This window comes from Pongo pygmaeus, chromosome 9 (genome assembly GCF_028885625.2).
Source record: "Pongo pygmaeus isolate AG05252 chromosome 9, NHGRI_mPonPyg2-v2.0_pri, whole genome shotgun sequence".
In the NCBI taxonomy this organism is placed as follows: Eukaryota; Metazoa; Chordata; class Mammalia; order Primates; family Hominidae; genus Pongo; species Pongo pygmaeus.
The window spans coordinates 19,925,652-19,945,223 of NC_072382.2; the positions used below are offsets into that span (position 1 = coordinate 19,925,652).

Genomic DNA, 19,572 nt, shown 5'->3' on the forward strand with positions numbered 1-19,572 from the left:
ACCCTTTGACTCTCTTTTAATGCCACGGGAGGATCTCCTTGCCCAGCTCCCAGTAATGTTTGCCCTTCTCAGTCTGTTCCACTTCTAGGAGGCAGCCATCAGGCCTCAGCCATCCAGCCAAGAAAACAGAAAATATGGGGGAAGAACAGTCATTCGTGCACATCCCAGATCTCAGAGAGCAGCGGTGGGAGCTTTTTGTCCTGCAGACGCAGTGCAAACACTTGCTCTGAGTGGACGCTGCTCAGGGTCCGGAGGCTCACCAGTTTCATTAGCATCCGTGGGAACATCAGTCGGTCCTGGGGAAAGGAGAGAGACAAGCACAGCTTTTGCCTGTTCCCAGGGAAGCGGGGCAAGGGTAGGAGAGTTGTGTGAGAGGTGAATTTTCTGCACACCATGCAGTCAGAGAGAAATTCTTGAAGGGAAAGTAGGTATGTCAAGGAATGGGCCTGTGTGTGGGAAGGAGGAAAAGGGGCACCATGGGGAGACTCACATGGGGATGGTGGATGGAGACGTAGGCATGCAGGGCTTCCACATATGTGTGCTGCAGCCTCTCTACCTGGAGCTGGTCCTGCACGTTGGGCCGGTCTATAGGTCACCAAGAGAGTTGAGGAACAGATCTGGCCAGGGTCCAGTTCCATACCCCAAATTGCAACCAAAATATAGAGACATGCTCCAGCCAAGCTCTCTCATCCTAAAATAACACAGCAAATGCCTCCACCCTCCCAAGCCACCACCCCCCTCCCCCCACCGATTCCTGTGGGACCTGCAGCCCTCCTTGGTGTAAGTCTCTTGCTGTTTCCCATTACCCCTCCTCCACACCTGCAGAGAAGATGCTGATAGCAATGAGTAAAGCAAACTCGGCATCATTGAGTTGCAGCTCATTCATGGCCCTGGAGAACTCGAAGATGGGGTTGATGAATTCCACTTGCAGCCCTGGGGAGGAAGAAGGGAGGCTGACGCATGCAGCAGGAGCAGCAGGAACTTTCTTCTCTCCTCACCTTAGGGAACTACTAGGAACTCACTAAGAAGTTTACTGAGGCCGGGCACAGTGGCTCACGCCTGTAATCCCAGCACTTTCGGAGGCTGAGGCGGGCGGATCACCTGAGGTCAGGAGTTCGAGAAAAGCCTGGCCAACATGGTGAAACCCCATCTGTACTAAAAACACAAAAACTAGCCAGGTGTGGTGGCAGGTGCCTGTAATCCCAGCTACTTGGGAGGCTGAGGCAGGAGAATTGCTTGAACACGGGAGGCGGAGGTTGCAGTGACCCAAGATCGCACTACTGCACTCCAGCCTGGGCGACAGAGCGAGACTCCGTCAAAAAAAAAAAAAAAGGTCTACAAGGCTTTGCTGTGTAACTTTGAGCAAATGTCTTAACCCCTCTAAGCCTCATCTATGAAATGGGAATCATATCTGAACCCATCTCAGAAAATTGTTGGTATGGTTCAATGACAAAGTATGCAGAGCACTTAGCGCTGTGTCTGGCACACAAGAGGTGCTGAATTAAATAATAATTCTGGTATTCTTGTTTTTTTTCTTTGAGACAGGGTCTTGTTCTGTCACCCAGACTGGAGTGCAGTGGCACAATCACAGCTCACTGCAGCCTCAACCTCCCGGGCGCAAGCCATCCTCCTACTTCAGCCTCCCTAGTAGCTGGGACTACAGGTGCATACCATCACACCTAGCTAATTCTTATATTTTTTGTTGTGACAGGATTTCACCATGTTGCCCAGGCTGGTCTCGAACTCCTGGACTCAAGAAATCCACCCACCTCGCCCTCCCAAAGTGCTGGGATTACAGGCACCAGACACCATCACCTGCCAATTCTGTCATTAAAATTCTTGAGGGCTCCACATTTCTAGAAATAGAGGCAACTCTTATTTTTGTTTATAAAGAATCCTTTTTCAGCAGGGCATGGCGGTTCATGCCTGTAATCCCAGCATTTTGGGAGGCCGAGGCAGGGGGATCACCTGAGGTCAGGAGTTCGAGACCGGCCTGGCCAACATGGCAAAACCCCGTCTCTACTGAAAATACAAAAATTAGCTGGGTGTGGTGGTGCACTCGTGTAATTCCAGCTACTTAGGAGGCTGAGGCAGAAGAATTGCTTGAATCTGGGAGGCGGAGGTTGCAGTGAGCCAAGATCATGCCACTGCACTCCAGCCTGGATGACAGAGCGAAACTCCATCTCAAAAAAAAAAAAAAAAAAAAAAGAAAAAAGAAAAAGAAAAAAGGCCGGATGTGGTGGCTTATCACTGTAATCCCAGCACTTCAGGAGGCCAAGGCAGATGGATTGCCTGAGCTCAGGAGTTCGAGACCAGCCTGGCCAACATGGCAAAACCCCGTCTCTACTAAAAATACAAAAATTAACTGGGCGTGGTGGCACACCTGTAGTCCCAGCTACTCGGGAGGCTGAGCAGGTGAATTGCTTGAACCTGGGAGGTGGAGGTTGCAGTGAGCCGAGATTGTTCTACTTGCACTCCAGCCTGGGCGACAGAGCAAGACTCCGGCTCAAAAAAAAAAAAAAAATCCTTTTTCAGCAAGGCACGGTGGCTCACACCTGTAGTCCCAGCTACTCAAGGAGGATCACTTGAGCCCAGAAGGTTGAGGCTGCATTGAGCCATGATTGATCACACCACTGCATTCAGCCTGGGCGACAGAGACCCTGTTTCAAAGACAAAAAAAAAAAACTCGTTTTTCACTGGCATTGGCCTTACTTATTTGAACACTAGAGATACATTTCATGTATCACATCCTCTAGGGAATATTGCAATATGGGTGAGGATGTGGATTTTGGTGCCAGACTGCCTGGGGTTGAGTCCTGGCTCTACCACTTACACGGCAGTGTGACCTTGTGTAAGTTATTTAACCTCTCTGGGCTTTGGTTTTCCCATCTGTAAAATGGGAATAATAATAGTACCTATCTCATAAATATGTGGCACATATGGTAACTACCACATAAGTGTTTGTAAAATAAATATTTTTTTTTTTTTGAGACGGAGTCTTGCTCTGTTGCCAGGCTAGAGTGCAGTAGCATGATCTCAGCTCATTGCAAGCTCTGCCTCCCGGGTTCAAGCGATTCTCCTGCCTCAGCCTCTTGAGTAGCTGGGACTACTGGCGCATGTCACCACGCTCAGCTAATTTTTGTATTTTTAGTAGAGACAGGATTTCACCATGTTGGCCAGGATGGTCTCAATCTCTTGACCTCGTGATCCCCCTGCCTCGGCCTCCCAAAATACTGGGATTACAGGCATGAGCCACCGCGCCTGGCCAATAAATAATACGTTTTTCTTGGAAACAGTCTTCCTGCTGAGAAGACTAAAATGCAACAAAACATGAGCTAAAGTCATGATACCTAGAGAATATGTCTCTCATACACATTGTCAAAATCTCTGCACCCTACACAGTTCCCCAGACTTTGTCAGATTTCTTTTAGCAACCATCTGCTACACTTTTCCATTCAAGGCTTCTTGGTGAGTCACTTCCTGTACTTTCACCCTGATGTTTATCAAGTGTTGTGTGTTAGTCCATTTAATGGGCAGGCCCCATTTTCTTTTTCTTTTTTCTTTTTTTTTGAGATGGAGTCTTGCTCTGTCACCCAGGCTGGAGTGCAGTGGCGCGATCTCAGCTCACTGCAACCTCAGCCTTCTGGGTTCAAGCAATTCTCCTGCCTCAGCCTCCCGAGTAGCTGGGACCACAGGTGTGCACCACCACGCCCAGCTAATTTTTGTATTTTCAGTAGAGATGGGGTTTCGCCATATCGGCCAGGCTGGACTCGAACTCCTGACCTCAGGTGATCCGCCTGCCTCGGCCTCCCAAAGTCCTGGGATTTCAGGTGTAAGTCACCAAGCCCGGCGGCAAGCCCCATTTTCTAAAGCATTTCTTGGTGAGGTTTTGAGCCCCAAAGTGTGGCAAACAGCCCCCTTTATACAGAAATTAAGAGGAGGTTCTATAGTTAGCTAATGCACCTGTGAGGGACTGCTGATGCCCATGGAATGAACACCTCAAATGTGCTCAGTCCATGTCACCAGTTATCTACTGCATGCAGTAAATAGTAGCGGATAGAGAGGGGAGGAGACTTGACAAACAGAGCTCCTGTTCCTTCTCCCCAAGACCTCACTCATGAAATGAGAAATGAAAGGCAAGCATGATTACTTCAAAACTGCTTGTATAAATAAATCTATAAATAGGTGCAGATTCAGATAGCATGAGTCTACGAGTGCCAAAGGAATACAAAGATCTTAGAACTGGGCAGGGTTCCACAAGGAGGATATTCTGAAGGAGGGGAGAGCCACGGTTAAGAAGGTCTGAGATAATAACCATCGAGGAAAAAGTGGTTTGGAAGGGCGGGGCAAGGCTGGGCTTTAAAGCTGGATAAAGTCATTAAATCACCCCATTAGGTATCAATACATTCAGGCAGCACACCAGTTACTATAGAAGGCAAAAGGTGCCAACATAGCCCTATTATGCCCTACAGCGAAGAGTGGCCTTCCTAGAAAGCTCACTGGGTGGGCCTGTGTTGGGAGAGCAAGAGGCACGTGAGCTGGCCTGAGTTATCAGAAACCAGGGAAGGCTTGATGACTGGCCTGGCCACAGATCTACCAGCCCTGAGAATGGAGTCAGGGCATCAGCCATATTTTATAGCCCCACTCATCCAGTCATTAAGCTACTTGGTTTCCTGCTGAAGCTCAATTCCAGTCCCTCCAAAACTCCCTCAGCCTCCCATCCTTTCCCAGGCCAGTTCTCATGACATAAACGTTATCAATAGTTGAATATGAAGAAACCCTTCTGCGTAGCTCCCAAGCGAGCATCAGATAGAGAGCCGCAGACTGAACTAATTTTTGGAGAAAATACTTCAGATGTAGGATGGGGATGGAAGCATTCGCTCTTATTGTACATCTCCTCTGGGCATGTTTGCCATGCCATGGTTCCGGTTCATCAGAAAGTGCAATTGAAAAAGAGTAGGGGAGGGGCCTGGAGCAGTGGCTCATGGCTGTAATCCCAGGACTTTGGGAGGCCGAGGCAGGCGGATTGCCTGAGCTCAGGAGTTCAGGACCAGCCTGGGCAAAACAGTGAAACCCCATCTCTACTAAAAATACAGAAGTTAGCTGAGCGTAGCGGCACGCGCCTGTAGTCCCAGCTACTCAGGAGGCTGAGGCAGGGGAATCGTTTGAACCTGGGAGGCAGAAATTGCAGTGAGCCAAGATCGCGCCACTGCACTCCAGCCTGGCAACAGAGTGAGACTCCATCTCAAAAAAAAGAAAAAAAAGAAAAAAAAAAGAAAAAGAGTAGGGGAGGCTGGGTGTGGTGGCTCATGCCTGTAATCCCAGCACTTTGGGAGGCTGAGGTGGGTGGATCACTTGAGCTCAGGAGTTTGAGACCATTTCGAGACCAGCCTGGGCAACATGGCGAAACCCAGTCTCTACAAAAAAATATAAAAATTAGCCTGGCATGGTGGTGCATGCCTGTAGTCCCACCTACTTGGGGGCTGTGGCAGGAGAATTACTGGAGCCCAGGTGGTTGAGGCTGCAGTGAGCCACGTTCATGCCACTGCACTTCAGCCTGCGTGACAGAGCAAGAACTTATCTCAAAAAAAAAAAAAAAAGTAGGGGAAATCAGCCCCCATGATCCCCAAAGAGCACAGGTGAGGAAGATTTGTTCACTTTTTGACTACTAAAAAGTTCAGTGCAGTGAGTTTCAAACTTTTTTTCAAGCTGTAAAATCTGCAAGCAAAATACTATGTAGCAGTGCAATATATAATGCAGATTTAAATGGAGCTTCTTGTTTGGCTAAAGGAAAGATGAAGGACATTCCTGTGCCTCCCTGTTCTCTTCCAAGGTGCCATTCCATATATTTCTCAGGTTCCTTGAAATACAGTTTGAAAACCACTGACCTAAAGCAACAGAGGACAGGGGTCTATCTGGAGCAGCTGAGAGAAGCCTATCAGCATTCCAATTTTCCATCTTCAAAAAACAAGGGAGCCTTCCCTTACCAGCCACCCAAACATTGGGCCTTTGGCTCTGTAGTTACTATGGGCCTCTGACAAAAAGCACCAGTCCTGGCCAGGTTCAGTGGCTCATGCGTGTAATTCCAGCATTTTGGGAGGCTGAGGCACATGGATCACTTAAGGTCAGGAGTTCAAGACCAGCCTGGTCAACATGGTAAAACCCTGTCTCTACTAAAAATACAAAAATTAGCTGGGCATGGTGGTGCACCTAATCCCAGCTACTTGAGAAGCTGAGGCAGGAGAATTGCTTGAACCCAGGAGGCGGAGGTTGTAGTGAGCCAAGATCATGCCACTGCTCTCCTGCTTGGGTGACAGAGCAAACTCTGTCTAAAAAAAATAAATGAAACAAAAAAAAAGTCCTTGGCCGGGCATGGTGGGTGGCTCACGCCTGTAATCCCAGCACTTTGGGAGTCAGAGGCAGGAGGATCACTTGAGGCCAGGAGTTTGGGACCAGCCTGGGCAACATAGTGAGACTCCATCTCAATTTTTTTTTTTTTTTTTTGTCGCCCAGGCTGGAGTACAGTGGTGCGATCTCGGCTCACTGCAACCTCCACCTCCCGGATTCAAGCGATTCTCCTGCCTCGGTCTCCCAAGTAGCTGGGGCTACAGGCACGTGCCACCATGCCTGACTAATTTTTTGTATTTTCAGTAGAGACAGCGTTTCACCGTTGTTAGCCAGGATGGTCTCGATCTACTGACCCGGTGATCTGCCCACCTCGGCCTCCCAAAGTGCTGGGATTACAGGCATGAGCCACCACACCTGGCCCTCAATTTTTAAAAATAAAAAATAAGAAGCATCCGTCCATCCAACCCCAATCCCTATGTGATCTCAGTTCTCACCTGCTTTGGCAAAGTCTTCCCGGTTATAACTGAAATCCTTGAGGAAGGTGATACTCTCACTCCCAGGGTTGTACCTCCGAGATGTCTCCAGAAGCATCACCTGCACACAAGCAGCAAACCTCAAACGGGGACGAGGAGGGTTGGTCTTGGAGCATGGCCCCTTCCAGGGAGGCCGATTCCCCTCATCCCTGCTTCCCAGCAGATTTGGCTCTCCCAACTCGATGTCTGGAGGCCCCTCCCACAGATAATCCCACTCTGCTTCTCCCTTCATCCCTTGCCCCTCTCCAGCCACCTCGATCGCAGAGGTCTTCAGCAGGGCAATCTGGTCCTCCCGGCTGAGCTGCAGGAAGCCGGGTAGCTGTTTAGCAAAGTCAACTATCTCCTGCACAGAGACGATGGCCAGCTCAGTGAAGTGGGCAAAGCGCTGCTGACGGGCCTCCCGGCTATGGGGATCTGGTGCCATGGGCCAAGGCTACCCAGGAGGGAAAAGGCAAAGCGCTTTGAGTTGGACATCAAGAAGCCCACTGGTGATCTGGGTGCAGCCGCCTCTCCCCAGGTGTGTCAAGTACCGTGACTCGAAGTCGGTCAGAAAAGGAGCGCTGGTTACACTGTTGCTGGGCAGCAACCAGCTTCTCGATCATGCCCAGTTGCTCCGGGCTGAGCTGGGGCAGGATTTGGGGGGGTGAGGAAGCCCTGGGGGGCAGGGATGTGGCATGAGCCTGTTCCTCCTCTTGCCGCTTCAGTTTCTTCAGGCGGATCTGTTCTTCTGACAGGACACCTAAGGACAGGGCCAAATATGAGGAAGGGAGCAGACGGGGAGACAGGCAGCAAGGATGAGGCAAAGGGGGTGGTTTGGGGCTCCAGAAAAGCAGACAGCACTGGGTAAAGGCAAGAAGATTTTTTTTTTTTTTTTTGAAACAGAGTCTCACACTCGCTCAGGCTGGAGTGCAGTGGCGTGATCTTGGCTCACCGCAACCTCCACCCCCCGGGTTCAAGTGATTCTTCTGCCTCAGCCTCTCGAGTAGCTGGGATTACAGGCGCTCACCACCACGCCCGGCTAATTTTTGTATTTTTAGTAGAGTCGGGATTTCACTATGTTGGCCAGGCTGGTCTCGGACTTCTGACCTCAGGTGATCCACCCGCTTCGACCTCCCAAAGTGCTGGGATTACAGCCATGAGCCACCGCGCCCGGTCAAGAAAGACACTGTAATCCATACTTAGGGATCAGTTAGCCCCTGCAAGTTCAGGCACCTTTCTTGGGTCACACCCTGGCCCCCTCTTTCCCCTCAGCCTCTTCCCCACTCCAGCCCCAGAAACTCACACTCCTCCCGCATGCCAGCCTGGCGGCATTTGCGAAGCCGACACTCCTGGCACTTGCGACGCATATAGGTATCCATGGGGCAGTGGCCGCCACTGTGGCAGACGTAGCGCGCTCCCTTGATGACGCTGCGGCGGAAGAATCCCTTGCAGCCCTCGCAGCTCAGAACATTGTAGTGGAAGCCAGAGGCCTTGTCCCCACACACGCTGCATAGCTCGTTCCCCAGCATTTTGGGGGCTGGCCCCTTTTTCCGCTTTAGTGGACGGATCTCTGGATACAGGAAAGTGCTTCAATGCTCTCCCCCGAGGAAAAACTTCATGTTCTCCCTGACTCAGCCACTGCCCTGGGCACTCAGTGACCTTCATTCCCTTCATTATACAAACTCCAGTCTCTCTTTTATGAGAAGAGTAGCCCTCATTTGCCAAGTGCCATTATGTTCTAGGTACTATATGAGCCTTTTATATGCACTGATCCTTACGACAACCATAATTTTTATTTCCATTTTATAAACAAGGAAAGTGAGGCTCAGAAAGGCCTAAAGTAGAGACAAAATTCACACTTAGATCAGTCAGATTTAGTTAGCGCTAAAGCCTTTGAACTTAACCATGAGATTATACATAAAGTAAAAACCCCCAAGGAACCTCTTCCAGATCCAGGACCTGGAATCTGGACCCCTACCTCCTCCAAACCCTGAAGCTCCTCACCTGTGGGTTCTGAAGGGGGCTCTGCCCTGGTGAGCAGGGCTGTGGGCTCTGCAGCCTCCAGCCCCACCCCTGCAGTACCCCCGGCAGAGTGGGGCATCCTGGCTTCCTCTCTGAGGATGCAGCTGCTGCCTCCCTGGGCCTGGCTGCTTGCATCCTGTGCGCCTGGCTTCCACAGCTCCACCGCAGAGTCTGATCTCCAAAAGAGAGGCACAAGGGGGTCTCAAGCCCCATCCCGGCTCCACGGCCCAGCGTCCTAGCTGGGAAACTGCAAACTTATCCCCACCCTTAGAGGGCAGCAAAGTCCCAGCTCAGGCTTTGGGACCCTAGAGTCTGTGTGGGCTCTAGCTAGGACTCGTCACTTGTAGTTTCTTACATCTCAAGACCTTACATGAAGATGTTAACCCTTGTCCCTTTGGGGGGCTGGGGTGTATGCATTTCAGAGATCAGATAAAACTCTTCAAAGCCAGAGCAGGGTAAGCACTCAGCTGGCCAACTCTCTAGCAGCAAATCCAGATTGGGGAGGACTGGGCGGGTGCCTGCAAGGGCCAGGCACTGGAACCAGGGGAGAGGTGATCTGGGCGGGAGGCAAGCACGACTAAGAACGACTCTGGACTGCTCTCTGGAGGAAGGAAGAAGGCAGGTAATGAAGGAGGCTGATTCCTACAGGAGGCGTGGAGCCTGCGGTCTGGGCTCAGGGGAAAGGGCTGGAATGAAGCTTACCAGGAGGAATGTCAGGCACAGGGGCCCCCAGCCACAAGGACATCTCTTCCTGGAGCCCTGGTCATTACCAAGGCACTGTCCTGCAGGAAGGACCCAGGTTATACTCTTCTAGAACTGGGCTCCTTTCTGGCCTCAGCTCCCTTCTCCACCTGATCCTCCCTTTTATCAATACCAACAATATCAGCTAACATTTACTTGCCATATATTAGCCTGTACTAAGGCTTTATTATATTACTATTATGTTTTTTAGAGACAGGTTCTCCCTATGTTGCCCAGGCTAGTCTAGGAACTCCTGGGCTCAAGTGATCCTCCCACCTGGGCCTCCCAAAGTGTGGGGATTATTGGAGTAAGCCACTGCGCCCAGCCTGTTATAAGACTTTATGTGCTTTCCTCATAATATCTCTCTGAGGTCAAGACTATTAATTTTTTTTTTGAGATGGGGTCTCTCTATGTTGCCCAGGCTGGAACTCAGTGCTATTCACAGGTGCAATAATAGGACACTATCGCCTCAAACTACTGGGCTCAAGCAATCAGCTTTCAGCTTCCTGAGTACCTGAGATTATGGGTGCACGCTACTGCTCCCGCCTCAGGACTATTCTTAAACTCATTTTACAGATAAGCAAACTGAGGTTCAAAGAGATTAAGTAACTAGGGTCACACAGTTAGGTGGCGGTAGAGTCAAGACTCCAACCCTCCTCTGACTCCAAAGTCTGGGCTCCCAGCCACCGTGCCGGCCTTTCTCCCCCAAAGTCCCCTCCAGGCCAGCGGGGAATGTTTGGGTACATCTGCCCTGCTTCTCTCGGGCCCCTTCCCCCCTTCACTCCAACACTGAGGACAGCTCACTCCACCCAGTGAAACATGCTGCTTATTAGAGAACCTCGCTCGTGCCACTTTCCAGGGTCCCAGCACAAACCTGTCTCCAAGAATCTCCCCAATTCACATAGAGGACCTCCTCCCCCGAGCCTCTCATGAGTTATTCTGGGACCCAGAGTCCTGTTCCTGTCCCAAGCTTCCATCACCATCACCCCTCACTTCTCCCCAGAAACCCCCTTCTCAGATCCTTAGGACATTCCCCGACCCCACCCCAGATACACACACAGAGCCCCAGGCCACTGCTAAGGAGCAGACCCACCAAATCCCCAGGCCACCAGACTTCCTGGGTGGGCAGTCTCTGGAGCCCCCTTGCTGGGAGAAGAGGATGGTGCAGTTCCCTGTCCAGAGGTCTCGGTGGCCAGCCGGTGAGCTGGAGCTGAGCACAAGCGGGACCTGGAGCCCCAGGGAAGTAGCAATTTGGGGAAAGGCTGAGGGGAGGGACTGCCGAGGGGTCAGGCCACCCCTCCTTCCTGCCTGACGACCACAGCCCTCCCCTCTTCACCCCCGCCCACAGGGCAGCTTCTCCACCAGGCTGGCTCCTCCCCAGCCGGCCACCCCCTCTCCCGCCACTCCCGCCCCTCCTGCCCCCCTACTCCCGCCCAAAACAGTGGCATTTCCCTGCAGACCGGCCAAGTTCCATGTCTCTCCCTTTCCTCTCCTTACCCAGCGCTCTTAGCAGCTCTTGCAAAAGGACTGCCTCCCAGGAACCCCCACCCCAATCCCAGCAGCCTCCAGAATCGGTGTTCCCTCCCCTCCATAGGCACCTCGTGGAGCAAAGGTCCCAGCACGGCCCGGAATTGCGACACTGAGCCCCAGCCGGCTTTCCCAGCCTCCCTCCTCCTCCCTTGCCTCTGGGAAGAGGCCAAGAAGCTCTCCCCACTAGCCCCAGGCCTCAGCCAAGCTGGTAGAAATCCAGGGGTGGAGAGAGGCAGGTGCTGAGCCTTCCAGGGAGTTTCTGAAAGTGGGTGCCCTGCGGGGGCCACAGATAAGAGAGGAGGCCAGGAGAGCCTTTGATAGGAAATCTGCTATGAGCAATGGCAGGACTGGGATAGGGGTGGAGGTGGCAGAAGGAAGGCAGGCAACTCAGGTGGCAGCCCAGGATGGACCTGGGAAGGTATGCGGGTTGCCTCTTCTGGGGAACAACCCCATCTGAAGTGATGGCAGGCTCCAACCAGCAGCTACTGAGACTATAGTCATTCTTCCCACTCTGCTGCCTGGGGCATGAAATCCATCCCTGAAAGTAGACATCATATTTTATTGATTTCATCTCCCCGCAACACCCCTGAAACAGGGCTGGCATAGATGTGGCAACAGAGTAGGTACTGTGTTCCTATTTGTTGAATGAATAACAAGAAAAATATTATTCTCGGCCGGGCACGGTGGCTCACGCCTGTAATCCCAGCACTTTGAGAGGCCGAGGCGGGCGGATCACGAGGTCAGGAGATCAAGACCATCCTGGCTAACACGGTGAAACCCCATCTCTCCTAAAAATACAAAAAATTAGCTGGGCATGGTGGCGGGCGCCTGTAGTCCCAGCTACTCGGGAGGCTGAGACAGGAGAATGGCGTGAACCCGGGAGGCGGCGCTTGCAGTGAGCTGAGATTGCGCCACTGCACTCCCGCCTGAGCGACAGAGCGAGACTCTGTCTCAAAAAAAAAAAAAAAAAAGAAAAATATTATTCTCGTCTATCCCGTACTTGTTAGCCCTAGTCAATTTTTTTTATTATTCCTTTTCTTTTTTTTTTTTTTTTTTACCTTTTTTGAGGTCGGGTCTCACTATGTTGCCCAGGCTGGCTTCACACTCCTGGGCTCAAGCCATCCTCCCACCTCAACCTTCCAAAGTGCTAGGATTACAGGCACACGCCATCACAACTGCTGTAGTCAATTTCAACTCAGCATGTTGATTTAGCGTTCAGACTCTGGGCTCAGATTTTGGGTTCAAATCCTAAACCTCTTATTACCTATGTGATCTTGATTGAGCAAGTTACTTAATGTCTCTGAATCTTTGTTTCCCTATCTTTAAAATAAGAATAGTCGAGCCAGCAATGGTGTGTTGAAAAATAAATAGACCGGGCATAGTGGCTCACGCCTGTAATCCCAGCACTTTAGGAGGCCAAGGCGGGTGGATCACTTGAGGTCAGGAGTTCGAGACCAGCCTAGCCAACATGGTGAAACCCCGTCTCTACTAAAAATACAAAAGTTAGCCAGGCATGGTGATGCGGGTCTGTAATCCCAGCTACTCGGGAGGCTGAGGGAGGAGAATCACTTGAACCTGGGAGGTTGCAGTGAGCCGAGATCGTGCCACTGTACTCCAGCCTGGGTGACAGAGTGAGACTCCATCTCAAAAAAAAAAAAAAAAGAAAGAAAAGAAAAAGAAAGAAAGATAAATAAAATAGGGATAATAGTAATTTTTACTACACAAGGTTGTTGTGTTGTTGTGAGGTTGAAACTACAGATCATGCTGGGCGTGGTGGCTCATGCCTGTAATCCCAGCAGTTTGGGAGGCCAAGGCAGATGGATCACTTGAGGTCAGGAGTTCCAGACCAGCCTGGCCAACATGGTGAAACCCCATCACTACTAAAAATACAAAAAATTAGCCGGGTGTGATGGTGCATGCCTGTAATCCCAGCTACTCGGGAGGCTGAGGCAGGAGAATCGCTTGAACCCGGCAGGCGGAGGTTGCAATGACCTGAGATCGCGCCATTGCCCTCCAGCCCGGGCAACAACAGCAAAACTCCAAAAAAAAAAGAAGAAAGAAAGAGAGAGAGAGAGAAAGAAGGAAAGAAAGAAAGAGAGAGAGAGAGAAAGAAGGAAAGAAAGAAAGAAAGAAAGAAAGAAAGAAAGAAAGAAAGAAAGAAAAAGAGAAAGAAAGGGAAAGAAAGAAAAGAAAGAAAGAACAGATTCTATCACAACGTGTGGCATATAGTAAGTGTTCGAGAAATGGCACGAGTTATCATCACCCTCCCAGTTCTTTCAGCTATGGGTCTTCCTATTGCTTTAACCTGGTGGATTTTGAACTTTGTACTTGTTTCCATACACAGCACAAACCCTTCACTATCTTTTCTGGTCCTTAGAGCAGCCCTGGGAGGAAAGGAGGGTAAGTAACCTGAACTCCATTTGACAGAGAACACTGAAACTCATGTGAGGGCCTTTTCCAAGACCACACAGTTAGTGGCCTGGCTGGGATCAGAACCCGGATGTCCTCACTCCAGTCCCTTTGCTGTGTCAGAGTCCAGGACAATCTTGTCTTGTTGCGTCTTGGGCCAGTGAAGTGCTGGAATGGAAGCAGCCAGGGCTGGTGGGCTACAGGCGAGAGGCTGAGAACCCTGCAGATGCTCCAGTCCAGATGTGGGAGGCGAGCTGCTGAGGTTACTGCTGGTCATTCACCCCCTGCCCCATTCCCAGTTTCCTGCTCACCAGCTCTTCCTGTTTTGCTATGAACTCCAGTTCCCATGGGCCCCACATTAAAGCATAGAAGGACGGGGGCCAGGGCAAGCAGCCAAAGAGACTGAAACAGATGAACAGGGCACCAGGGAAGAGAACAGAGGAAACAGGGAAAGAGTGGACAGGGGGTGTGGATGGGACAGAAGGAACCAGATGAGAAAAAGATGAAGGCTGAGGCAGAAGAGGAGCCTGGTGAAAGATGAGAGGAAGCACAGGGTAGGAGAGGGGGAACAGGCGGGGGCTGGGGAGCAGAGTGTGAGAAGACAGCAGGCTGGGTGCTGTTGCAAAATCTGCCCATGTATTCATTTTCACATTTCAGAAAAGCCCCTGTGACACCCCCATCTCAGACTTCTGCCTCCAGCTTTTGCTTTTGTTCCCCCTCATCACAAGGTCGTCCCCTCCCAAGGCCCCCACCCTGGTCTGGGTATCTCTGAGTCACAAGCACAAGGCTCTCCATTCCTCTCGCATGTATTCCCTCTCTGATTTTCACAAGGCTCCAGCTGTCCTGGAAAAGCAGAAACCAGGGACTCTAGTCACTGAGAGACTGGCATTATTCTGTCCCAGCACCCACATCACCAGTCCAGCCCCCTCCTCTACCTCCCTGCTCCCAGAAGCTCCAGCCCAGCAGGGCAGTCAGAGATGTCCCTGAGGTGCCTGGTTTCAAGAAACTCAGGACCCAATGGTCTGGGGCCTGGTGCCCTATCTTCTGGGAGCTGGGAGAAGCCTCTTTCATCCACTTTGTTCTTCAACTCCCTCCCCTGACACCTAGTCTCCCCACAGGTGGCTTCCCAGGACCCAGGACCACACACGAGCCCCATCTTGCGGGGGGTGGGGGGTGGGCAGGCTAGCGTCAACTGCTGAAAAAGTAGGTCAGGGACCAACTCCCCCAAGCCAGGGAGTTGGCCTCAGTGTCATCTCCTGTTTAGGAGGAATTATAACCAGGACTTCAACTGCCAGAGCTGTCCTATGAGGTTACAGCTCAGAAACCCCAACCCTCATCCCTACAAAGAGGGAAAAGGAGAGGAAAATGGGAGAAGACCAAAACCTGTTGGCAGTATTTCCATGGAGTTTCTGGAGACCAACCACTGAGACTTGCTTCAAGCCAGGGCAAGCAGTGAAGTGATCAGCAGCTGGAATCACGTTCCCACTTTGGCAGACCCACCCCCGTGCCACAGTCCCACCAGCCTGCAGTTGTTAGGTCCAAAGTCCCCCAGTCCTATGGGCCTCTTCTATGTTTCCTTGGCTCCTGCAGGAGGCAATGTCTCTGGGAACACACTCGGGGATCTACCAAGTCACATATCTGGTCCCCAGAACCTCCACAGGTTTCTTCTCACAGCAAGGAGAAACTTGAAGCAGAAACAGGAGCATTCACCAGCCATGGTCACAGGTAGTACTGGCTAACTCCCCTGAAAGTACTCATTCCCATGAAGCAGGCCATAGGGTAAGGTCTGCAGGGATGGACCAGGGCAACTGCTTCTTGTTCCCTCCTTCACTGTTCTGGAAGGGTGGAAAGTGTGGGGATCATCTTGCAGACCACTGCGTATCTACTCAAGTGACTTCTGCCCAACCTTCCAATCACAACATAGAGAATAATCCAGAAACCCGGATTCCCAGACCTGAGTTCAGAGATGATACAGAAGGCAGAAAGGAAAGATGTGACATTTATTTCATCCCTACTACATACATTTATCTTTACATGCATTATTTCATTTATTCTCACAGTAAACTCTAGGAGATAGTTACTAGCAAGGGACAAATGTCAAATTTGAATACAGGTATAAGACTGGGTGTGGTGGCTCACACTTGTAATCCTAGCACTTTGGGAGGCCAAGAAGGGCAGATCACTTGAGTCCAGGAGTTTGAGATTAGCCTAGGCAACATGGTGAAACCTCACCTTTACAGAAAACACACACACACACACACACACACACACACACACCTAGGCAACATGGTGAAACCTCACCTTTACAGAAAACACACACACACACACACACACACACACACACACACACACACACACTAACCAGGCATGGTGGCATCTGCCTGTAGTCCCAGCTACTTGGGGAGCTGAGGTAGGAGGACTGTTGGAGCCCAGGAGGTTGAGGCTGCAGTGAACCATGATTGCACCACTGCACTCCAGCCTGGGTGACAGAGGGAGACTGTCTCAAAAAAAAAAAAAAAAAAAAAGAATATAAGTTTAGCTGATTCAAAAGTTCGAGTTCAAGCTCAAACAAACAAAAATCACAAATACACTCCATTATATAAAACTGCCGGCTGGGGCCGGGTGCAGTGGCTCACGCCTATAATCCCAGCACTTTGGGAGGCTGAGTGGGCGGATCACTAGGTCAGGAGATAGAGACCATCCTGGCTAACACGGTGAAACCCCGTCTCTAGTTAAAATACAAAAAAATTAGCCGGGCGTGGTGGCGGGTGCCTGTAGTCCCAGCTACTCAAGAGGCTGAGGCAGGAGAATGGCGTGAACCTGGGAGGCAGAGCTTGCAGTGAGCTGAGACTATGTCACTGCACTCCAGCCCGGGCGACAGTGGGAGACTCTGTCTCAAAAAAAAAAAAAAAACAGCCAGGTGGGTGTGGTGGCTCACACCTGTAATCCCAGCACTTTGGGAGGCCAAAACGGGTAGATCACCTGAGGTCAGGAGTTCGAGACCAGCCTGACCAACATGGAGAAACTCTGTCTCTACTAAAAATACAAAATTAGCCAGGCGTGGTGGCGCATGCCTGTAATCCCAGCTACTCGGGAGGCTGAGGCAGGAGAATCGCTTCAACCCGGGAGGCGCAGGTTGCCGTGAGCTGAGATCACGCCATTGCACTCCAGCCTGGGCAACAAGAGTAAAACTCCATCTCAAAAACAACAACAACAACAACAAAACAAAACAAAACAAAACAAAACAAAACAAAAACTGCCTCTTCAGATGGAAAAAAAATAGCGAACATACCTGGATTTAGGTTTGCTTCTGCTTCTTATTAGAATAAGGTAGTGGTTCCTGTCCTCACCTTCAGAGATTCTGATTTATTTGATCTGAGATAGGCCCATGTATCCATCTATCTACATGTGTTTTTTTTTTTGCTTTTTTTGCATCTGTAGTTAGGAACCAAAGTGTAAGAACCATAGAATCATCCGGCAGAAAATGCAAAAGCTGAAGGCAAAGGGGTGAAGAAACTAGGGCTCAGCTTCAGGCTGTACTATCTAGTTGCGCTATAATCCCCACCCTTCCTGGAATAGTTTCTCCCTATAAAAACTGAAATAATATCTGCTTCATCAATCCCTCCTACGTGAGATACTTGCATGCACAAAGAATATAGACATATTTGAGCAAGTGGGAAGAAAAGCAAAAGCTGAATTTGAGAGATAGCTGAAATTTGGTGAGCCAAAGATCTACACTCTGAAAGTACAATGGTCTGGCTAGTTTGCAAGGAGAGTAAGAGGCCTATGAAAACAAAACACTCAACTCCCTCCCCCCACCACTAATATGCAGCATTTTGCCAATTACCCAAGCCCCCTTTATTTTATTTTTGAGACAGAGTCTCGCTCTGTTGCCCAGGCTGGAGTGAAGTGGCACAATCTCGGCTCACTGCAGCCTCTGCCTCCCGGGTTCAAGTGATTCTCCTGTCTCAGCCTCCCCGGTAGCTGGGATTACAGGCACACGCCACCACGCCTGGCTAATTTTTGTATTTTTAGTAGAGATGGGGTTTCACCGTGGTGGCCAGGCTGGTCTCGAACTCCTGACCTCAGGTGATCCACCCGCCTCGTCCTCCCGAAGTGCTGGGATTACAGGTGTGAGCCATGTCTGGCCTCAGCCCCGTTTAGTCCTACTAATTTGAAAAGGTTTCCTTTGACAGATACCTCTTTATTGAAAGTATTTTGGGATCACCAATTACAGTTTAGTAATGCAGTTTGAGTAGCCTGCAAGAAGCAGCCCATTATAGACTATTTAACTGAAAGTCACAAAACCTGACTTTTTTTTTTTTTTGAGACGGAGTCTTGCTCTGTCGCCCAGACTGGGGTGCAGTGGCATGATCTCCACTCACTGCAAGCTCCGCCTGCCGGGTTCATGCCATTCTCCTGCCTCAGCCTCCCAAGTAGCTGGGACTACAGGCGCCCACCACCATGCCTGGCTAATTTTTTGTATTTTTAGTAGAGACGGGGTTTCACCATGTTAGCCAGGATGGTCTCGATCTCCTGACCTCGTGATCCGCTCGCCTCGGCCTCCCAAAGTGCTGGGATTACAGGCGTGAGCACGCACCCGGCCAAAACTTGACTTTTAATCCATTCTCAAACTGTGCCTATGCCCAAACTGTGAATTTGGACAAGTCACTTCCTCTCTTTAGGTTTGTTTCCTAAGCTGTAAAGAGGACTAGGTTAAATCAGGTATTCAGAGATGCTGATTTATGAAACCTGTAATAAATGGTCTTTGTGAACCATTTGGGATTATATGCAAAATTCCATGTGTGTGTTTATATGTGTGAACATTTTTCTGGAGGAGAGGTGCAAAATTTTCATGTGATTCATAAAGGGGCTTGTGATTAAATAAGAAGGTTAAGAACTGTTTGGCTACCCAGGCTTTGGCTCTTACTCTATTTGCTTCTTGGCCTCCTCCACGACAACTCTGGAAGCAAAGTTTAAATCCTGAAGTATATATAAATAATTGAATCTGGAGTCCTAGGGCAAAATAAGGACAGATAATTTTGATCTTTTTTTTCTTTTTTTTTTTTGAGACACAGTCTTGCTCTGTCATCTAGACTGGAGTGTAGTTGCACCATCATGGCTCACTGCAGCCTCAACCTCCTGGGCTCAAGGTGATCCTCCCACCTCAGCCTCCTGAGGAGCTAGGATCACAGGTGTGTGCCACCACACCCAGCTAATTTTTAAACTTTTTTTTTTGGTAGAGAGGAGATCTTCCTAAGCTGCTCAGGCTGGTCTCGAACTCCTGGGCTCAAGCAATCTTCCCACCCTGGCCTCCCAAAGTGCTGGGATTACAAACTTGAGCCACCACACCAAGCCTAATCAGGTTTTTTTGTTGTTGTTTTGAGACAGTCTCACTCTGTCGCCCAGGCTGGAGTGCAGTGGCGTGATCTCAGCTCACTGCAACCTCCGATTTCCGAGTTCAAGCGATTCTCCTGCGTCAGCCTCCGGAGTAGCTGGGATTACAGGAGCACGCCACCACACCTGGCTAATTTTTTTTTTTTTTGTATTTTTAGTAGAGACGGGGTTTCGCCACGTTGACCAGGCCGGTCTCGAACTCCTGACCTCAGGTGATCTGCCTGCCTCGGCCTCTCAAAGTGCTGGGATTACAGGTGAGCCACGGCGCCCAGGCCAAGCCTGATCAGTTTTGTTTCCCAAAGATCTGAGGAGATTTGCTTCCAGTAGGCAGATCTGAATCAAAGCATCCCCAGGACGTATGATCTGACCTTCTGCAACTTCTGCAACCGTCACAAGAGTCACAAAGTCCTGAGGCCAAACTGGCTGCACCTGAATCCTAATGGTCAATGCCAAGAGGGCCATTGATTCTGTGGAAACGCCACCTACTCCCACTTTATGATATGCGCCTGTCCCTTACCTCAAAATACCTCCCCACTGGTCTGAAATTCCTCCCCCAGGGATTCAGTGCTTTGGGTCTGGAAAGTCTGAACATCCTGTGCAAACCAACTCCTTT

At 50.3% G+C, this 19,572-nt stretch overlaps 1 protein-coding gene across 15 annotated transcripts in view; it reads right to left on the reverse strand.

Annotated features, from left to right (window-relative positions):
* Positions 1-19,572, reverse strand: part of NR1H3 (nuclear receptor subfamily 1 group H member 3) — a 20,406-nt gene continuing 834 nt past the window's right edge. For 2 of the 15 annotated variants that reach the window (XM_054439666.2, XM_063671886.1), the window contains exons 2-10: positions 9,585-9,664; positions 8,865-9,053; positions 8,164-8,430; positions 7,412-7,620; positions 7,135-7,314; positions 6,843-6,942; positions 820-933; positions 491-585; positions 1-296 (exon numbers count right to left, since the gene is read on the reverse strand). In XM_054439666.2, the coding sequence (XP_054295641.1) occupies positions 150-296; positions 491-585; positions 820-933; positions 6,843-6,942; positions 7,135-7,314; positions 7,412-7,620; positions 8,164-8,430; positions 8,865-9,053; positions 9,585-9,627 (1,344 nt within the window). In that variant the 5' untranslated portion in view covers positions 9,628-9,664 and the 3' untranslated portion in view covers positions 1-149. Of the gene's footprint in view, positions 297-490; positions 586-819; positions 934-6,842; positions 6,943-7,134; positions 7,315-7,411; positions 7,621-8,163; positions 8,431-8,864; positions 9,059-9,584; positions 9,665-10,680; positions 11,252-19,572 lie in introns of those variants that run through there. The other 13 variants (XM_063671887.1, XM_063671888.1, XM_063671885.1 and 10 more) reach the window with 13 other exon arrangements.